Genomic DNA, 22,572 nt, shown 5'->3' with positions numbered 1-22,572 from the left:
TGCAAGACCAGAATGCTGGTGCGTGTGCATGATGTAGGACGCGTCATGCACCCCGACTTCAGAAGAAGGAGGACAAAGATGGCCGAAAGAGGAGCCGCCGCACCCGGAGAACGGAGACACCCATCTGACCCATCTGCACCGAACCAACCGTTTAGGTAAATATTCTAAAGTCATTTTTACTTTCTACACAGCGGCCTGGGCTCTTATATACAGCATGCTAGAATGCTCTATATAAGAGCCCAGTAGTGGTGACCGCAGCTTATAGTCACCAAATCTGGTGACAGGTTCCCTTTAAGCCAGTGCTATATACAGTGATTGAGGTGGGGTCATGCACAACCAGTAGGCAGAAGGGTGCTCCAAGCCTATTGGCCGAACCAAGGGTACTCCGAGCCTATTGGCCGAACCGGACGTGCCCCCGAGTCTATTGCCCGAACCGAGGGTGCCCCTGAGCCTATTGCCCGAACCAAGGGTGCCCCTGAGCCTATTGGCCGAACCAAGGGTGCCCCTGAGTCTATTGGCCGAACCGAGGGTGCCCCTGAGCCTATTGGCCGAACCAAGGGTGCCCCTGAGCCTATTGGCCGAACCGAGGGTGCCCCGAGCCTATTGGCCGAACTGAGGGTGCCCCGAACCTTAATTGTCATATTTAAACTTCAGTTTCTGCAAAATGGAGATGGTGATTAAAACACGGAAGTTGGGAGGCTGTGTCTCTTTGGGTGGAAGGATTCCCTTTAAAGTTCGCCATAGTTCTGATGGACTGTTTATTTACATTGTGATAGTAATTTCTAATCCATATCACAATGTTTTGTGTATCTTATGGTTTTGGAAGTCAGCGGCGGTTTCAGTCTATAGTCTTTGGGAAGGATCACTTTTTGGTAAATATCTTTTCGATACCAGTTGACCTGTCTGGACAGTCCTCTCCATTTGCCATATTACATCATGTGAAAGTGTAGAAATAGAAGAGTGCCCCATGTTTGGGATCTCTATTACCAGACACGGGAACCTCTCCCTCTAGAAGCATTAGTATATTACATGGCTGTCAGCTCACTAGAATATCTGTAATGTCCTGCCACATTTCCCCTGCAACTGCTGTGATATAAGCGTATTGCCAGCAGGGAGCCATTTAGAAAAGGGTTGTCCAGATGGAGTTAATATTTTGCTCAGCTGTTTCTTAGCTGTTTTGGCCTTCTATAAAGGCAACAGATTAGATTTCCACAATCGCTGCTGCAGTGCCTTTGATTTTCCCAGATCTTGGGGATACGTGCAGAGTCATACATTCGCTCTGTTCTGCTGCGCTGCCGGCAGCTGAAAACCTCACCCTGAGTGTTTGACATTGTGCTGCGGATCATGGAATTGTGGGAGAACAGAAGTTAAAGGGAACCTGTCATGCTGATCATGGTATCTGATGTGCAGGATAATATAGCGCAGGAAAAGGATCAGCAAACCTTGTATTTAACTCCCTTGGTTTTTTTGCATGTTAGTCCAATGGGCGGTCCTACTTAGTGATTGACAGTCTTCCCTGTATGACCGCATGCAGAGCTAGCTGTCCATCACTGAGCAGGCCTGCAGACTGAACACATAGATATACTAGGTTTACTGAATAGATTCCACAAGCCTTGCCATCATTGTGCTCCGCTTCTCCTTCTCCATACCTTGCTGTTCACAGATCTGTCTCCATTACAACATGACAGGTTCTCCTTATGTCTACAATACATATATTTATGTTGCACAATTTATTTTTTGTTATCAGGCCAGTAATTGCATCAGGCAGTGTTTGTTACCTCTCCTGACATAAATGTCAGTTGGTAAGTCCCGATTAGTGACTATACGGGCGCCTCCTGGAGTCATGTATGGCCGGTGTTTATAGAAGTCATAGCAAAGGACACACTAGATCGAGTTACAGAGAAGCATGCCAAGAATTCCCCATTATTCTGTGACTTCTCAGCGCACATTCTATCATTTCTGTCCGGAGCCACCGAGGAAAATGACTGCAGACTTTTACTCTGGCTTAGGCCTGGTACACATATCCGGCTTTTTGCCGGTTTGACGGATGCGGCGCACGCCAGTACAGTATGATACAGTGGCAGTGCCGCAACTTCCGGGTCACATGCTTGTTGTGCTGCCAGTGTACTGTATACACTGTACTGGCGTGCGCTGCATCCGTCAAACCGGGGAAAACCCGGATATGTGTACCTGGCCTTAGTGTTTTTAGTAAATGCTTCACATAAAATGTCAGATCTGGAGCATTTCGGTGTCCTGTTCCTCTGATGTTCCTCCTAGAATTGGACAAATTGACAGCTTTGTGTTTCCATATATTTTTTGACTAAGGGTTCCCCACTACAGACAAACTGTCCAGTCAGTGCTAGAGTTATTCAGCTTCTTCTAGGAGGAATAACAGGGGAACATTACGCATAGCGCTAAGAAAAGATGCTACAAAATACCGTAATTGTTTTACAGGAACTGGAAGTATTTACTGAAATAGAAGTGTCTGTAGAGTGGACGTGTCCTTAGGAAGACGCACAAGAAACTATGTCACCTGCATTTTATTGTAGTTGTGTTCTTCTAGAGCAGTGTTTCTCAACTCCAGTCCTCAAGACCCACCAACAGATCATGTTTTCAGGCTGTCATTAATGTTGCACAGGTGATGGAATTATTCCTTGTCTAATATTGGGGAAAACCTGAAAGGATGATCTGTTGATGGGTCTTGAGGACTGGAGTTGAGAAACACTGTTCTAGAGACTGGTCACGTCTGCGCCCATTTTGTATCCTTCCCAAAACTCATGGTACTGCTATAGTTAGCTAAGTGAAATCCAGTGACCAGATCCAGTGCACATTTGTGTAGAAAGTGTTATGGACGCAGTCATGTGGTCCCACTAGTATTGTATCCAAACCCTGTCTTAGCTACAGTATAAAATATGTCAGTGCACGATCACTAACCTAGTGACGGCTTGTAGTTCACCGAGGAGCCATTGGCAGAGTTTTGAATACTGAATAACAGACACGTTTGATTGTCAGATAGTGAACAAAACATCTGGCATTCATGGTTGAATCTCTGTATGTAATATAAATATATAAAAACTCCAAATGTTTAAAACCAATCCATTTACCATGAACACCTGATGTAAACACTAGATCACTTTTTTTCTGATTTTAATATTCCCTTTAAATTTGAACTGCTCGATAGTGATGAGTGAGCACTGCCATGCTTGAGTGCTTGGTAGTTGTAACAAGCAATTGGACACTCGGTTGTGCGCAACTCGGCCCATCCTTGTAGCATTGTGCCCATCCTTGTAGCATTGTGCCCATCCTTGTAGCATTGTGCCCATCCTTGTAGCATTGTGCCCATCCTTGTAGTATTGTGCCCATCCTTGTAGCATTGTGCCCATCCTTGTAGCATTGTGCCCATCCTTGTAGCATTGTGCCCATCCTTGTAGCATTGTGCCCATCCTTGTAGTATTTTAGTATTGTGCCCATCCTTGTAGTATTGTGTCCATCTTTGTAGTATTTTAGTATTGTGCTCCAACCTTGTGGTAATCCTTTAGTAATACCGAAAAAAAAGAGAGAAAAAATCTCCTCACCTTTCCTCCGTTCCCTCTTATTAGGTTATTAGGCTACGTGCACACAATCGGGGTTTGCAGCATTTTGGAGGCAGCATGCTTCAGCTGGGTCTAAAACGCTGCGGTGCAGTACAAGCATAGTGGATAGGATTTTTTTAAATCCCGTGCCGACCGTGCTTGTGTGGCCAGCTGTGAAAACTGCGGATTGCAGAGGCAGCAGCATGTGAACTTAGGCTGCGGAGTCACATGCCCTCCCTAGGGAGCACACGGCGAGGAGACCGCAACACTCCGAACCCTGATCGTGGGCATGGGCAGCTGCGATCTCCTGATTATGAGCACGTACCTGCTTGTTGCGGCCCGTGACTATCGCAGCTCTATGTTCGGGGCCGGCGCCGGCAGGACTTTACTACAATGGAATCATTTGCGGTGCCACGCAGAGGAGCTGTCTGCGTTATACCAATGGCTGCTGCCAGCCAATCAGATGCAAGGAAGTGATGTCTCTGTATGACGTCACCTCCTTGCATCTGATTGGCTGGCGGTAGCCATTGGCATAACGCAGACAGCTCCTCTGCGCAGCACCGCAAATGATTCAGTTGCAGTGAAGTCCTGCCGGTGCCGACTCCCGGCATAGGGCCGCGATCGTCAAGGGGTCTGCGGGCCGCAACAAGCAGCCTTGGGGGCTGCGTGTTTGAGACCTCTGCTTTATGGTGATTATTGATCCCACTGAAATTGTCCAGTTTGTCGTCTGTAAGGAGGAGAATTTACTTTTCACTGTTATAAACTATGGTAGCGATTAAAAAAAAAAAAAAAAGTGTTTGTAGTAATGCTCCTGCTTTCCTCTAAACCATTACATCTGCTTTCCAGAGAGTAAAGGGGGCTTTACACGTTGCGACATCGCTACCGATATGTTGTCGGGGTCACGTCGTTAGTGATGCACATCCGGCGCCGGTAGCGACATCTCAATGTGTAAATCCTAGGTGTGACGATGAACGAGCACAGAAGCGTACCATATCGCTGATCTGTGTAACGTCGTTCATTTCCATAATGTCGGCTCGACCGCAGGTACGATGTTGTTCCTCGTTCCTGCAGCTCCACACATCGCTGTGTGTAAACCCGCAGGAGTGACAAACATCTCCTTACCTGCGTCCCGACGGCAATGCGGAAGGAAGGAGGTGGGCAGTATATTATGTCCCGCTCATCTCCGCCCCTCCGCTTCTATTGGCCGGCCGATTAGTGACGTCGCGGTGACTCCGAACGCCCCTCCCCCTTGAAGGAGTGATTGTTGGGCAGTCACAGCGACGTCGCCGAGCAGGTATGTACGTGTGAAGCTGTCGTAGCGATAATGTTCACTACGGCAGCAATCATCACATATCCCATGTGCTACGGGGGCGGGTGCTATCGCGCTGGACATCGCTAGCAAATGCTAGCGATGTCGCAACGTGTAAAGCCCGCCTTAGTCCTCTAAATATAACTGCGTTTACATGCTGCGATTTTACGTATAATCCGATTTAATTTAGCAATAATCCCCAAAATAGTTACTTTCAATCTATAATATTCTCTGCTAAGGTAATGTATTCATATTATAAATTATAATTTATAGGTGCCATTCTCCAAGTCAAAACCTAGATTTTAGCTTTGCAGTTAGAAAGTGTCAGCATGCTTAAGGTTTTCCAGTACTACGACAACCTTTTCTCAATCACCATATTTTCCCCAAGTAAAATAATAAAACCGATACTCCCCTACAGTGCTGATGCTGTTCAAGTTGTGTTGGCATTAACTATCCCAGGGCTTACGTGACATTATGTCAAACAATCCCTGTGGTCAAGTCAGTGGTCACTTCACTCTCCCCACCTTTGGCCAAATCAGAACATCTGGAGGAAGTGATAAAAGAGCTGCGGCTCTCTCTTCCTCTGCTTGTCAATTTTCTCACAAGGAAGGGACAGTGAAGGGGCCATTGATTTGGCGACAAGCATCGTGTGGGCTAACAATGTTGCACAAACCTCAGGAGTGTCAGTGCACACTCTGCTGGAACAGTACTGGGGGTGAGTATAGCTGTTATTTTACTTTTGGGAAATATAGTGATTGACAAGGGGTTGTCCACTAATTTTATATAGATGACCTATTCTTAGTGTTCCGGCCAACCCACTGATCAGCTGTTATCACCTCTTGCAGTGGCTGGATGTAAAACCTGTTCAGAGCTGGAACAGTACCGCTCCAAATACTATTTAGTGGCTGCTGTCTGTACTGCAGGTCAGTTCCTACTGAAGGGAATAGGAGCTGATCTGCAGTAATTGGCAGCATTCATTAAATAATGTGCCTCTGCCTGCCTAGGGACTTTTAAGTAACCGGTCATGACCTTTTCAGTGACTTGCCTCCTGTGTTTTCCTCCTTTGTTTGCCTCCTCTTCAAATAGAGGAGGCAGGCGGAGGGTCGGGGAATCACAGACAGGGAGAAGACTCAGTGTACAGACCAGCCCTTGTACACCGGAATCTAATTTAGTAGAAAATTTGAAATGGTGATTAAATAAGAAAATAAAGCATATGTCTTCACCAAAGGAATCAATTTTAAAACTATGTCTTGACCTTACTTTTCAAAATCTTTAAGCAAAGAGCTACTGGGAAGCACAGTGCAATGCATAGGATTAATTGGCTAACCAGCCTCTGTTGTCTTGGTCACTGCCTATGCGGAGCGCAGCAGCCAATGACCGACTTGTCTTGACTTCTGTGCTCTGCATGGACTGGTGACCACAATACAGCTGATGGCTACTTTACTCATTCAGCTTCAAGTGGGCACTCACTGTGCCAGTGTGACTCTTCAAGAAGAATCTGCATTTGCCGGCACTACTACGTGTACTGGAGGTCATCCTGGACCATTTGCTAGTGGGGGTTGGGAAGGGAGTTTTGTGTCATTCAGCCTTGTTTATAGCTCCTTTTATTCCGACCCTTTCTGGAGATTATTATATACTCTGTAACCCATGAAAAGCGGTGATCAGAACAACAAATGTTCCTCTGCTTTATGTCTTTTTAGTAGGCAGCAGGTTGGAAAATGGTCCCTGACTGTAACTGCATCCATCATGGCCCTTCATCATCAGACAGGAGGCACTGTGAACCTTTAGTCAGAGCTTCCTGAGGAGATCTACTGCCTTTTAATTATATAACTTACAGGCTAGTCACTTATAATTTTGGGGTCATTATGAAGCGTACTTTGCTTACAGTGTGCTCTCTGAGGCAGTGAAGGGGTTAATTCTTGCTTAATCATTTCTATTTCGTTGGCTAATGTGATTTTGTGTTCTAAGCCTCGCTGTGTCCCATATTAATGGCCTCGGAGTCTGTGGATTAATTACAGGCTCCTGCAATGTTTTTGCTCTTGTTATCTGGCCAATATGGGGATGCTTACAATGAATCCTCCATCCCCACTAAGCCTGGTAACCAGGGCTTACATCTATTGCCACATGATGAGAATATTCTTCTATTATTCATTGTCAGGCCAAAAATAGCATGAAATGTGTTCTGTAGCCTGGGCTCTCCGTCATACTCCGAGCATGATATTATTCATCACGTCGTATGATTAGAAAAGTATGGCGTTCGTGGGCGCTTTCTCTAGGCTTGGAGGTGGATATATTGTTTTTTTTTTTGTTTACAACGCCTCCAAATATTTGTTGCCTTTCTTTCCTGTAAGAATATTGAATGGCCATTGGTTTTGTTGTCTCCGATTCCGATGGATCCATGATGCCAGTTCATATTACAGACCCACACAATACATCTCCAATAAGACCATGAGTCCTTGGACTGGGCTTCTAGGCTCCATGTTTCCCTGTCTCCTAATGCAACTGTTTTTTGTTGATCATAACCATGGAAATCGAAACAGAATATTCCATAGTTAGTGTTCTATATTTATGGATAATAAGTAGGGATGATCGAATACCTGAAATATTTGGCTTCACAAATATTTTCCGATTAGGTTGCCACTATTCACAAATATTCGATGCTCAATGTAAGTCTATGAGGAACCCAAATAACAACTATTTGGGCTTCCCATAGATTTACAATTAACATTGAATATTCGCATAGCGGCGACCTATTCGGAAAATATTTGCAAAGCCGAATATTTAAGGTATTCGATAATCCCTTATAATAAGCAATTTTGTCCCAAAGACACAATGGTCCTCCACCTTAAAAGCTAGATCTGCCTGTCTTATCAGTTCCATCTGTGGTCATCCTATACCGGTGACCCCCTTCCTGTCGGCTTGTCCCGAGCTATGGTTGTCATCCTTTTGCATTTTAATTTCATAGACACGTTTTTTGTGTTATCAGGCCGTGCCATTAAGAAATGGCCCAATTCCTATAAAAATATCTCTGTTGTCTTCATACTCTTGGAACAATTTTGTTTTACCAGAATCCAATCACATGTTTAAAAATAAGAAGCCTGATAAAGTGACCCCCAAGTTCTAGGGGACGGCTGCCTGATACATGTTTATTTCTTTAAGATGCTTCCTCTTCTTGGCCTGCGCTGTTAGTATAATCTTCTGCTAATTGCCACAAGCTAGAGAGGATTATTGTCAGGCAGGATTGTGATTTAGAGTCCATCCTCGCTGTACCGTCAGGCCGGATGCTTAGCACTGGCTGTTGTACTGCAAAATGAATATATATGTTCTTAGTTACTGTGCAGTAAAGCAAACCATCTGTACATCAGCTCTGACCTATAATACATTACATAAGAACCATTCACTCCAGTAGGAATACCTTTAAACTTTTCTGAAGTCTAACGCATCTTCTGTCACTAATTAGTAGAGATGGGCGAACTGACAGATGCCTGGGCTCGGCCGGTCCAGCCGGACTTTAAAAAAATATCTTGTTCGGGACCGTACTTAAACCTGAACTTCTGCCCAGACACCGAATCCCATAGAAGTCTATGGGGACCCGAACATTATGATGTAAAATGGTGGTATAAAGGGCTATGGGGATTAGAGTTGGACAGTTATACTTGCCGAGTCTCCCGCATAGTTGTAACACTAGTTCTGTGTCCAGTCATTAACTCTCATACATATTCACTGTTTCCACTGCCCACCGTCAGTAACTGCGTCTGTGATTGGTTGCAGTCAGTCTGCACCCCCACTTTGTGCGGCAGTGTCTGTGGTTGGTTGGCATCACACACGCTGTCTGATGCCTTTTATAGTGGTGTAAAAATAAATAAATTAGTGCAGAGTCCTCCCATATTGTGATACCCAGTGCAGATAAAGCATATGTTTACAGGCTGCAGCCCCCAGTCCTGAGCTTATATTGCCTGTGTATCAAAATGAAAGGGACTCTATGCGGATTTAAAAAAAAAAAAAAAAAAATTTAAATAATTTTTAAAAACCAGAGCGCAGCCCCACCCACCACCAATTTTGATACCCAACCATAATAAAGCCAACAGCTGGGGCTGGCATTCTCAGGCTGGGGAGGCACATGGTTATTGCCCCCCAGCCTAAAAATAGCAGCCCACAGCCACCCAGAATTGTTGCATCAATTAGATGTGACAATTCTGGGACTTTACCCAGCTCATCCCGATTGCCATAATGCGGTGGCAATCGGGGTAATATAAGGGGTTTATGACAGCTCACAGCAGCCTCCAAGCCCTAGATTAGTAATGGAAGCTATCTATGAGACCCTCCCCATTACTAATACTGTAGGTGAAAAGAAATAAGCATAAACACCAGAAAAATTCTTTATTTGAAGTAAACCTACAAAAACTCCCACCCTCTTTCTCCAATTTATTAACCCCAAGCACTCCGTTCCAACGTAATCCACACGAGGTCCCGCGACGATCCCGGCTTTGCTACATATTGAAGTTGCAGTGCTTTGGAACATTACAGAGCATAACCGCACGCTGCGGCTTCAGGCAGAGACTGACTGAATCATAGCTGTGAATGGTGACGTCACTCAGTTTATCTGCAATCACAGCTGGAGGTTTCCTTGCTACCCCACCTGTGACCGCGGTAAATTGACCTCATTGAACCCAGTGTCCTCACCTCAGGTGAACTGCATTCACAGCTCTGCGCCTCCTGGCAGAAAACTGTGATTTTTAGGCTGGGACAGAGACCAATAGCCATGGGCCTCCCCAGCCTGAATATAACAGCCCCCAGATGTGAGCTTTATCATAGCTGGGTATCAAAATTGGTTGGGGGGGGGGGGGCGGCGGCGGCATACCTTCTATTTTTTTATACACCACAAAGATAAGCTCACGGTTGGTGGCTGCAGCTGATTTATTTATTTTTACACCACTACAATGACGAATACAGTATGTGTGATTCTAACCATTCACAGACTGTCACACAGGGTGGGGGCGCGGTCTGACTGCAACCAGTCCAGACCCCGGGACTGACAGTGGGCGAGGGAAGCAGTGAATGTGTGTGAAGGATTATGAGGGGACCTGGAAGTAGTGTTACAGCTGCGCGGGAGACTCTGTAAGTATAACGCTCCTACTCTAATCCCCCTAGCGCTTTCTACCACCATTTATCAGCACAATGTTCTGGTTCTCAAAGACTTAAAAGTGGTTCTACAGATGTTCGGGTTCAAGTCCAATCCTGAATTTTTTATTTATTTATTTTTTTAAGTTTAGATGAATCCATTGAACCCGAACATCTGCACGTTCGCCCACCTCTACTAATTCTTATTTAGTTATTGGTGCCAGTTGTCTTATGTGTTAGGGGGGCTTTGCACGTTGCGACATCGCTACTGCAATCTCGTCGGGGTCAAATCGAAAGTGACGCACATCCGGTGCCAGTAACGACGTCGCAATGTGTAAAGCCTAGATGCACCGATAAATGATCGCAAAAGCGTCGTAAATCGGTGATCTGTGTAGTGTCTGTCATTTTCATAATTTTGCTGCAGCGACAGGTACGATGTTGTTCCTCGTTCCTGCGGCAGCACACATCTCTGTGTATGAAGCCGCAGGAGCGAGGAACATCTCCTTACCTGCCTCCAGCAGCTATGCGGAAGGAAGGAGATGGGCATGATGTTTACGTCCCATTCATCTCCGCCCCTCCGCTTCTATTGGCCGCCTGCCGTGTGACGTCGCGCGACCCGCCCCCTTAGGAAGGAGGCGAGTCACCAGCCTGAGCGACGTCGCGGGGCAGCTAAGTGCGTGTGAAGCTGCCGTTGCGATAATGTTCACTACGGCAGCTATCACAAGAGATCGCATGTGCGACGGGGGCGGGTACTATCGCGCTCGGCATCACTACAATCGGCTAGTGATGTTGCAGCGTGCAAAGTAGCCCTTAAACCAGGATTAGCAATTAGAGATGAGCAAATCTGAACTTCGGTGTTCCTACCAAACACAGACTTTACAAAAAAAAAAAAAACAGAGTTTGGATTTGGAGTTCGGGTGCTCTACGTATGCTGCTTAGAGATGAGCCAACCCGATGTTTGGAGTTGGTATCGAACACAGACAGGACTACTCCCCCTATTAGACACCTCCCCCCAGGACTACTCCTCCTATTAGACTCCGCTCCCCCCAGGACTACTCCTCCTATTAGACTCCGCTCCCCCCAGGACTACTTCTCCTATAATATTCTTCATCCCCCTAGGACTACTCCTCCTTTTATACTCCTCTCCCCCTTGGACTACTCCTCCTATTATACTCCTCTCCCCCCAGGACTGCTCCTCCTATTATCCTCCTCTCTCCCCAGGACTAGTCCTGCTATTATCCTCCTCTCCCCCCAGGACTACTACTCCTATTATACTTTTCTCTCCCCAGGACTACTACTTCTATTATACTACATGGGGGATGGAGCATGATGGGGGTGCACACCTCCCCCAAAAACACACACACACCGCGACACACGCACCGCACAACACACCACACACACACTGGGAACCACAAAAACCGCTCTACACAGACACCCACACACACAGACAACGCCGCACAGACACAACACCCAACACACAAACACCGCAGCAAACAAATATACGCACACACCGTACAACACACACACTGCACAAAACATACCTCCCCAAAACACACACACACGCACCACACACACACACACACACACACACAAACCGCGCAACACACACACAACGCTGCAGACACACAGCGCTCCACAGACAACACAAGACACACAACGCAACACACAAACACCGCACTCACACATCCCCCACACCCAGAACATTTACAGCGCCCTACACAAACACTTGGCAACTACACACAACAACATCTATATATATATAACACAAATCATGCATTAACCACACAATAAATTCTAGAATACCCAATGCGTTAGAATCCGGCCACCTTCTAGTGTGTGTGTGTGTGTATATATGTATATGTGTGTATATATATATATATATATATATATATATATATATATATATATATATATATATATATATATATATATATATATATATATATATATATATATATATATATATATATATATATATATATATATATATAAAAAGTATGTGTATGTACAGCATATCTATAAATATAGTACAGACCAAACGTTTGCACACACCTCCTCATTCAAAGAGTGTTCTTTATTTTCATGACTCTGAAAATTGTAGATTCACATTGAAGGCATCAAAACTATGAATTAAACATGTGGAATGAAATACTTAACAAACAAGTGTGAAACAACTGGAAATATCTCTTATATTTTAGCTTCTTTAAAGTAGCCACCTTTTGCTTTGATTACTGCTTTGCACACTCTTGGCATTCTCTTGATGAGCTTCAAGAGGTAGTCACCGGAAATGGTTTTCACTTCACAGGTGTGCCCTGTCAGGTTTAATAAGTGGGATTTCTTGCCTTATAAATGGGGTTGGGACCATCAGTTGTGTTGTGCAAAAGTCTGGTGGATACACAGCTGATAGTCCTACTGGATAGACTGTTAGCTGTTTTTTTTTCTTGCCTTAATACAAAATCTAAGTAAAAAAAAACGAGTGGCCATCATTACTTAATGGTAAAATAGTTGCTAGGGAACCACTGCTAAGGACAGGCAACAAGCAGAAGAGACTTATTTGGGCTAAAGAACACAAGGAATGGACATTAGACCAGTGGAAATCTGTGCTTTGGTCTGATGAGTCCAAATTTGAGATCTTTGAATCCAACCACTGTGTCTTTGTGCGACTCAGAAAAGGTGAACGGATGGACTCTACATGGCTGGTTCCCACCGTGAAGCATGGAGGAGGAGGTGTGATGGTGTGGGGGTGCTTTGCTGGTGACACTGTTGGGGATTTATTCAAAATTGAAGGCATACTGAACCAGCATGGCTACCACAGCATCTTACAGTGGCATGCTATTCCATCTGGTTTGCGTTTAGTTGGACCATCATTTATTTTTCAACAGGACAATGACCCCAAACACACCTCCAGGCTGTGTAAGGGCTATTTGACTAATGAGAGTGATGGGGTGATATGCCAGATGACCTGGCCTCCAGTCACCAGACCTGAACCCAATTGAGATGGTTTGGGGTGAGCTGGACCAAGCTGGAGAATGAGCTGGAGAATGTCAAGAGTGTGCAAAGCAGTAATTAAAGCAAAAGGCAACTACTTTGAAGAATCTAGAATATAAGACATATTTTCCGTTGTTTCACACTTTTTTGTTAAGTATTTCATTCCACATGTGTTAATTCATAGTTTTGATGCCTTCAATGTGAATCTACAATTTTCAGAGTCATGAAAATAAAGAAAACTGTTTGAATGAGAAGGTGTGTCCAAACTTTTGGTCTGTACTGTGTATGTCCTTACAAAAAGCATTTGTGTGATACTGGTATATGTTCACTAAACATGTAAAGGAGGTTTTGGGCCAGTCCTAACTAAGGGCTTTGTGGTATTGCAGTGATGTGAATCGCAGTGCCAGATTATACAATGCGGTATGGCTCCTGTCCTAGACCGCTCTAGAAACCACAGCTTGTATCATGTTGTCATAAAGATAACCAAATATGGATATACAGTAAAATAGATCTCCTGGTAATGTATATCTCATATTGTTTTGTTTTTTTTTTGTTTTGTCTTTGTTTTTTTTTAGGATTTTGGACATTTTACTAAAAGCCATAATGCGGACGATGTGGTTTGCTGGCGGCTTTCATTGGGTGACTGTGAAAGGAAGACAAGCCTTGCCTGCAGAAGCTCCGATCCTCACCCTGGCTCCACACTCTTCCTATTTTGATGCTATTCCAGTGACTATGACAATGGCCTCTATTGTCATGAAGGCAGAAAGCAAAGACATTCCTGTTTGGGGAAGTGAGTTAGAATTAAGAAGCTAAAGTTTAGAAGTGCATAGAAGTAAAACTATTCTGTTTTGCAACTTGAACTTTACTGTATTTTTTTTTTTTTAAAGGGAGTCTGTGAACATTTTTTTTTGATTGTTTTTTTTTTCTACGCCATCTGAGAGCAGCTGTCATGCGCTGTCCGGATCCGCACATGCAGATTACTTGTACGGCGTCGGACCCTGTTCACATTGCAGAGTTCAACAGGCAATATGGTCTCTCAAGTGCTCGTCTTGGCTGGGTGTCAGTTGCGTTTTACTGCTACCAGCCGTACAGTATTTAAGGCTGGGGAGTGTAGTAGGAGACTGCCGAAGATAGTTTCTGCTTTCAGTTGCGATATCCCAGCGTCTGTGGTGATCATTTTGGTGACCAGCAATTTTTTTTTTTTTTGTCTGCGCTGCATGATGGCTCCCTGGTGTGACTTTCTCCTTCCCCTTTGGTTTATCCCTTCCAGTGTCTTTTTGTCTCTCATCTGTGGATATTTGTGGTGTAAGTTTCAGTTTTACCCCCTTGTCTTTGTGTTGTGGGAGGTGTATTACTTTGTGTCCTGCCCAACCCTGGCTTGGGGGTGCATGAGTATTAGGTCAGGGCCTGACAGGAGACAGGGCCAGGTCAGAGTCCCGGACCTCCCTACCATTAGGGGACTTCCGGGGTGATGTTGAGCTCAGGGGTCCCAGTCTTGGGCAATCCAGAATAGAGGACATCCAGCATCCGCAAATAATTTATAAAAACCTTTACTCTATTATTCTAAAAATGAAAACATAGACACCGTCTGGTCTACGCGTTTGAAACAAGGAATGTACTTGATTAAGAACATTTCTTGTTCGAAACGCGTAGACCGGACGATGTCTGTGTTTTAACTTTTAGAATAATAAAATAAAGGTTTTTCATATATTATCTGTGGATGCTCGATGTCCTCTATTCTGGTTGCTTCTGCTCAGGAACCAGCCTGATTTTTCTTTTCTGTGCCCCGTGCCCTCTGAGATGTCCTGACCCGCTATGGTGAGCTGAACTGGTCTCTTGCTTTGTGTTCAACGGTCCTAGTCTTAGGACCAGCATAGGTCCCCCTGTGTCCCCTAGTCACCCATGACAACAGCATGATGTAGATACAGAGACCCTGATTCCATCAATGTGTCACCTACTAGGCTGCATGATGTTTTGTGGGTTGTTTTTTTTTATAAAAATCATTTTTTTTTTCTGCTGCAGATTTACCAGTGTTTTGTATAAACCGGCCCAGACTACTGATTGACAGCCTCCTGTGTACACCGTGTATAGGCAAGGAGCTGCCAACCTGTGTAGCTGAGGGTTTTATACAGAGCTCAGGAATATGGAGCACTACATGGTAGAAGGTTTACTAGTCCTCCAATGATAATCTCCTGCCGATAAAACTGTGACTTTATCAAAGCTACAGCAAGCAGCCCAGTAAGTTACACATCACTAGTATCATCGTCTCTGTCCCTATATTACGCTGCTTTCTGATTAGGTGGCAAACATCTGGTGACTGATTTCTTTTACTTTCCAAATAGATTTTCTGGGGTATTCGTATTTTTCGCTTTATAAGACGCACCTGATTATAAGACGCACCCCCAAATTTGGTGAAGGAATAGAGAATTTTTTAATAAATGGGGTCCGTCTTATAATGCCAGTGTCCGTCTAACAAATAATATAGGGTATATGTCCCTCATAGCCCCCTCATCCTAAAATTAGCCCCCTTAATCTGGATATGGCCACCTTATATTGAACACGTCCCCCAGTGATGCCACATTTCCCCTATGGCTGGCACACATCCTCTATGGCAGGCAGACAGGGCCACTGTGGCAGGCAGACAGGGCCACTGTGGCAGGCAGACAGGGCCACTGTGGCAGGCAGACAGGGCCACTGTGGCAGGCAGACAGGCCCACTGGGGCAGGCAGACAGGCCCACTGGGGCAGGCAGACAGGGCCACTGGGGCAGGCAGACAGGCCCACTGGGGCAGGCAGACAGGCCCACTGGGGCAGGCAGACAGGCCCACTGGGGCAGGCAGACAGGCCCACTGGGGCAGGCAGACATCACCCTCTGTTACATATCGCCCCCATGTTGCTGCTTTTAGTATAATAAACTCTTTACCTTCTGCAGCACAGTGCTGTCTCGTGTGTCCCTCCTCGGGGTTGAACTCCTCCTGTCTCCTGCACTTCCTACTTCCTAGTTCTAGTGGAGGTCATGTGATCGGGACAGCAGAGAGAGATATCTCTGTGTGCCTAATCACAGCCAGCAGGAGGGAGACGGGCAGACGCTGGAGGAGGTGAGTAAAGAGTTTATTATTTTACTATGGGCAGCACGGGAGGCCATATCTAACACATGGGGAGGGGAGATCCTGTGCAATCAAAGAAGGGCGCAGGCAGATAATATGCACAGCTCCCCCAGCCCATCAGCGTGGTACAGTTTCAGCACCACGCTTCTGATGGACAGCGGCTGTGCATATTATACAGTGCCTACAAGTAGTATTCAACCCCCTGCAGATTTAGCAGGTTTACACATTCGGAATTAACTTGGCATTGTGACATTTGGACTGTAGATCAGCCTGGAAGTGTGAAATGCACTGCAGCAAAAAAGAATGTTATTTCTTTTTTTAATTTTTTTTTTAAATTGTTAAAAGTTTATTCAGAGGGTCATTTATTATTCAACCCCTCAAACCACAAGAATTCTGTTTGGTTCCCCTAAAGTATTAAGAAGTATTTCAGGCACAAAGAACAATGAGCTTCACATGTTTGGATTAATTATCTCTTTTTCCAGCCTTTTCTGACTAATTAAGACCCTCCCCAAACTTGTGAACAGCACTCATACTTGGTCAACATGGGAAAGACAAAGGAGCATTCCAAGGCCATCAGAGACAAGATCGTGGAGAGTCACAAGGCTGGCAAGGGGTACAAAACCCTTTCCATGGAGTTGGGCCTACCTGTCTCCACTGTTGGGAGCATCATCCGGAAGTGGAAGGCTTATGGAACTACTGTTAGCCTTCCACGGCCTGGACAGCCTTTGAAAGTTTCCACCCGTGCCGAGGCCAGGCTTGTCCGAAGAGTCAAGGCTAACCCAAGGACAACAAGGAAGGAGCTCCGGGAAGATCTCATGGCAGTGGGGACATTGGTTTCAGTCAATACCATAAGTAACGTACTCCACCGCAATGGTCTCCGTTCCAGACGAGCCCGTAAGGTACCTTTACTTTCAAAGCGTCATGTCAAGGCTCGTCTACAGTTTGCTAATGATCACTTGGAGGACTCTGAGACAGACTGGTTCAAGGTTCTCTGGTCTGATGAGACCAAGATCGAGATCTTTGGTGCCAACCACACACGTGACGTTTGTTCTGTCCCCACTTAAAGGCGATGGAAGGTGCGTAGTTGTGAGAGGTTGTGAGAGTCTTACCTTCGTTTTTCCTATAGGTGGGGCAGACAGGACCTTGAGCACTCCAGAGTGAAAACATGCACAAGCTGAGATGAAACAATGGTGGTTTATTTTCTCCAAAGGTCAGGACATGCAGAGTGCAGTAATCCAAGTACCTGGCATTGAAATCTCGAGTGATGCTTGCCTCTGTAGCTACTACGTGTGGTCAGAAGACTTTGCTCCTAGTAGCTCAAGTAAGGGATGTTGCTCTCACAAAAGCTCTGACTGGAATGACAAGCCAGGAAGTGATGCAAGAGGGTCATCAGACACTCCCATGGGCTGAGCAAAAGAAACAGAGGAGCTGAAAAGTCTGACCAGTAGATGGCAGCAGAGACAGGCATGAAAAACATTAAATAACAGTTTTAACTAAGACAAATAGAACAGCACACTCCCCGTCTGAAATTCACTTTGGGGATTTCACTATTGAGTCCATAATACAACCTGAAAGGAAAGGCATGTTAAATGCAAAAACAAGCTCAATTGAGTCCAAAACAAGAAGGATGGCTTAAAGTTCAGGTCCGGTAGCGTTCATCCTGTAGGGACGCTCTCTATGGGCAAAAGCAGAACAAGTTCGTGGATTGGCCTTGCAAAGGTCTTCGTCTCACCTTTCCTGATGACCTTTAGCTCCACCTTCCGAACATTGCCGTCCTGACTAGGCAGTATCCTAGTAATTAGTCCCATAGGCCAGTCAGTCCTTTCTGTGGTCTGATCTTTCATGAGGACTAGGTCTCCTTCCTTGAGGTTCGGCTTGGGATGTCGCCACTTCTTTCTTCCCTGAAGAATGGTGAGGTATTCCTTCCTCCATCGGTTCCAGAAGTAGTCAGCCAAGTATTGAACCCGTTTCCAGTGTTTTTGATACGTGTTCGCGTGGGTGAACTCTCCGCTGGGCATTACCACGTTGTCAGTTTTTTGGGTAATGAGAATAGTAGGAGTTAATATGGTTGGTGTTTCTGGATCCATGGTCACCGGCACAAGGGGTCTTGAATTGATAATGGCTGAGACTTCAGCTAAAAGAGTGACTAGAGTCTCATGTGTGAGTCTTGAGGAATTGACGTCCATTAGCATGGAGTTCAAGATGTTGCGTGAAATCCCGATCATCCTCTCCCAGGAACCTCCCATGTGAGAACTGTGAGGGGGATTGAAGATCCAGGTGCAACCTTTCTCTGCCAGCTGATCTTGGATAGGTTTGGTGTCGATGTTCAGTTCTCTACATGCACCGACGAAGTTGCTTCCACGGTCAGACCTCAGCTGTTTCACTGGTCCTCTGATGGCAAGGAACCTTCTCAAGGCGTTGATTAGGCTGGAGGTATCCATGGACTCTAACACCTCAATGTGAACGGCTCGAACACTCATGCAGGTGAATAACACAGCCCACCGCTTGCTGTTTGCTTGGCCTCCGCGAGTTCTGCGTGTGGACACCATCCATGGTCCGAAAACGTCTAGGCCCACGTAGGTGAAAGGTGGCTCTGTGGAAAGTCTGTCTGTAGGCAAGTCAGCCATTTGCTGGTATAGTTGTTTTCCTCTCGCTTTACGACAGTGCACACAATCGTGTAGTATTTGTGCTACACGTCTCTTCATTCCAATAATCCAGAGGCCTGCAGACCGTAAAGCACCTTCTGTAATTTGCCTGCCTTGGTGTTCAGTCTTTTCATGGTGGTGTCGGATCAGCAAGACTGTAACATGGTGTTTGTTGGGAATGATGAGAGGATTTTGTTCTGCAACTCCAAGATGAGCCTGATTTAAACGACCACCAACTCTCAGTAAGCCGAAACTGTCAATGACTGGGTTTAAATTGGCGAGAGGACTTCTTAATGGAATCTGCTGTTTGTTGTATAAACACTTCCATTCTATGGCGAATTCACTCTGTTGGAGGTGGCGTATTATGAGGGACTCGCTATGGGAGATGTCCTCAGCAGAAAGGGCTTTGTGGCAGACATGCCAGCGATGACAGTCTTTGGTTTTAAGGTCAGTACGACAGCATCCGGCGATATGCACTAACCTAGCGACAGTCCTGACGAGCCTCATCCAGCTGGAGAAACGTTCAAAACGTTGGCAACCGAGGTTGGAAGTTTTTTCTGCACTGGTGGCCAGGGTATTGACTTCAGCTCGGACATCTGGATCGTTGTCTGGATCTAGGATGCTGAAGGCTTCCTGGACACCTTCTTCTGACTGTCTCAGCAGGAACTCTGGACCCGTAAGCCAAGAAGAGTTAGCAAAAGAACTTATAGACATAGGTCTAGTTGCGTGATCTGCTGGATTCAGTTCAGATGGTACATAACGCCATTGTTCTGGTTTGGAGGATCTCCTGATCCTTTCAATGCGGTTACTGACGTACACATAAAATCGTCTTGATTGATTGTAGATGTAACCTAAAACGACCTTACTGTCAGTGTAGTATTGGACCTCATCTATTTCGACACACAGTTCTTGTCGTATGAAGTCGGCAATTTCCACTGCCAAAACGGTGCCACAGAGTTCCAGTCTGGGAATGGTATGGTCGGGCTTCGGGGCCAGCTTCGCCTTGCCAAATACAAATCCAACGTAGTTTTGTCCGTTGGGGTCTGTCACTTTCAGGTATGCAACTGCTGCTATAGCTTCTGTGGAGGAGTCTGAGAAGATGTGCAGTTCCTTCTTTATGCTAGAGGTGAGGGAGTTTTTGAGATAACATCTTGAGATGTGGATGTTGTTCAACCCACACAACGACTGTTTCCAAGCTTCCCATTTTTGCTGTTTGTCAGAAGGGAGTGGGGTATCCCAGTCCTTGACGGTTTCAGAGAATTGTCTCAGCAAGGATTTGCCTTGTATAGTGATAGGCGCCACAAATCCCAGTGGGTCGAACAAGCTGTTCACTATAGAGAGGACACCACGTTTTGTGAATGGCTTGTCTGAGCAACTTACTTGAAATCCGAAGGAGTCGGCTGCAAGATCCCATCTGATGCCCAGGCTCCTCTGCACGGGTGGACTGTCTAGCCCCAAGTCAATGTCCTTGAATCCAGGGGCGTGATCACCCGACTCAAAGGCTCTCATTACGGTCAGGCTATTGGAAGCAATTTTGTGTAACCTGAGTTTTGCCTGGGACAGCATGCCTTGAGTCCTTTTGAGCAAATCAATGGCTTCTTCCTCGGTGGGTAGTGATTTGAGCCCATCGTCTACATAAAAGTCTTTCTCAACAAAGCCTCTGGCATCTGTTCCATACTCGGACTCTCCCTCTAATGCGGTTCTCCGGAGACCATAGGTTGCAACTGCGGGTGAAGGGCTGTTTCCAAACACGTGGACCCTCATACGATATTCCACCATCTCTTTATTGGTGTCATTATCCTTGTACCACAGAAATCTGAGGAAGTTCCGGTGGTCCTCTCTGACTAGGAAACAGTGGAACATCTGTTCGATATCGGCAGTGATGGCGACAAGCTCTTTTCTGAACCTCAGCAATACTCCTACCAAGTTGTTTGTTAGGTTAGGACCTGTGAGGAGAACATCGTTAAGGGATACACCTTCATGTTTGGCGCTGGAGTCGAAGACAACCCTGATTTGATTCGGTTTTCGTGGGTGGTATACACCGAATGAAGGCAGATACCAACACTCTTCGTTCTTCTTCAAGAATGGAGCAGGTTCTGCGTGGTTGTTGCGGAATATTTTGTCCATAAAGGCAACAATATGTTCTCTCATTTCAGGTTTGCTGCTCATAGAACGCTGAAGAGAGTTAAATCTGGTCTGAGCTTGAGCTCGGTTGTTTGGGAGTCTTACCCTGGTAGATCGGAAGGGTAATGGAGAGACCCAATGGTTGGTTTTGTCTTTAGAAAACTCACAGTCCATTATTCCGATGAATTCTCTGTCCTCTACTGACAAGGCTACTTTATCGTCGTCCTTGGTTGTGAGAAAGGCTGATCTTCCCAAGTTGTCGATATGCAGAGAAGAAGCGATGTCAGGTAGCTGTATTGTGTCTGGAGACTTCTCTTTCACTTCATAGTGATGAGGACATGGCTTTAAGCAGGTTGTGCGCCCATCTCCATGCACATAAGTCTTGAAGGAATCAATTTCTGATCGATCAACGCACACATTTCCTATGACTACCCATCCCAAGTCCAGTCTCTGGGCGTATGGTGCATAGTCAGGCCCATTACACTGCTGTCGCACCTTGTGTACCCTTAGATTGTCTCTGCCGAGCAGGAGTAGAATCTCTGCGTTATTGTCCAGAGGTGGAATAACACTAGCGAGGTGTCTTAGGTGTGGTTGATGAAATGCAGCTTCTGGGGTAGGAATTTCATTCCTGTGGCTGGGTATTTGGTCACATTCAACGAGCGTTGGTAGAGGTATTTCAGTCTTCCCATTGATAGGAGAAGCAATGAATCCCTGGGCTCTTCTGCCGCTAGTCTCAATGCGACCTGAGCAGGTGTTCAAGGTGTAGGGTTCTGATGGTCCATTAATTCCGAAGGCTTCAAAGAATTTGGTTCCTGCTAGGGACCGGTTGCTTTGGTCGTCTATGATGGCATACACCTTCATTGCCTTTTCTGGATGTCCCTCAGGATAAACCTTGATGAGGCATATTCGGGCACAACATTTCTGTGTTTGGCCCTCTCCACATACCTCTGAGCATGAGCAGGAGACGGCTGTGGTGGTGTCAGTCTGATTCTTGGGCTCCCCGCCATGACTTGGAGTGGGAGTGGTGGTGACTGCAGCCGGTGTGTCTCTAGCTAGCTGGGTTGGGTGCATGGCTGAAACGTGTTTTTCACTGTGACACTCCTCACACTTGACAATGGATTTACAGTCCTTGGCCATGTGTTCAAGTGATGCGCAGCATTTGAAACAGATCCCAAGCTCTGTGAGGACTTTCTTGCGCTCCTGTAGGGTTTTAGATCTAAACCCTCTGCACTTGTTCAGTGAATGCGGTTTTTTATGGATGGGGCATTCTTGATTGAAAGACTTATCTCGTGATGAGATGGTGTTCTGTTTATCTGTGCGTGCTGCAGGTGATGGTAGCTCAGTCTTCCTGACACTCACAGTGTTCTTAATGTCTCTGCGTTTGTGTATGGCACCTTCATACCTTGATGATGATGATGTTGCAGCTGCCGAAGTGTTGAACTCTAGGAAGTCGAGGCTGGGGTCGTTCCTCATCTGGGCCTGCTCATCAATGAACTTGCAGAACTGAATAAATGGGGGAAAGGTGACGTCATTCATTCTTTTGTACCTTGAGACTGACGTTGCCCATTTCTCCTGCAGACTGTATGGCAGCTTCACCACGATTGGGTTCACTCCATGGGCTGTATCCAGGTAGCACAGCCCAGACAGACGAGGGTCTCTTTTGGCGAGCTCCAGCTCCATGAGCAGATCACTTAGGTCTTGAAGCTT

General features: G+C 45.8%; 1 protein-coding gene across 1 annotated transcript in view; it reads left to right on the top strand.

Annotated features, from left to right (window-relative positions):
• LPCAT1 (lysophosphatidylcholine acyltransferase 1) overlaps positions 1 to 22,572 on the top strand; it is a 175,659-nt gene that overhangs the window by 76,067 nt on the left and 77,020 nt on the right. Inside the window, exon 3 of the mRNA XM_075316508.1 lies at positions 13,566 to 13,780. Within this exon, the coding sequence (XP_075172623.1) occupies positions 13,566 to 13,780 (215 nt within the window). The remainder of the gene's footprint in view (positions 1 to 13,565; positions 13,781 to 22,572) is intronic.

Source organism: Anomaloglossus baeobatrachus, chromosome 6 (genome assembly GCF_048569485.1).
Source record: "Anomaloglossus baeobatrachus isolate aAnoBae1 chromosome 6, aAnoBae1.hap1, whole genome shotgun sequence".
NCBI lineage: Eukaryota > Metazoa > Chordata > Amphibia > Anura > Aromobatidae > Anomaloglossus > Anomaloglossus baeobatrachus.
The sequence above is the reverse complement of the archived record's forward strand: the minus strand, read 5'-3'. Positions and strand labels throughout refer to the sequence as shown.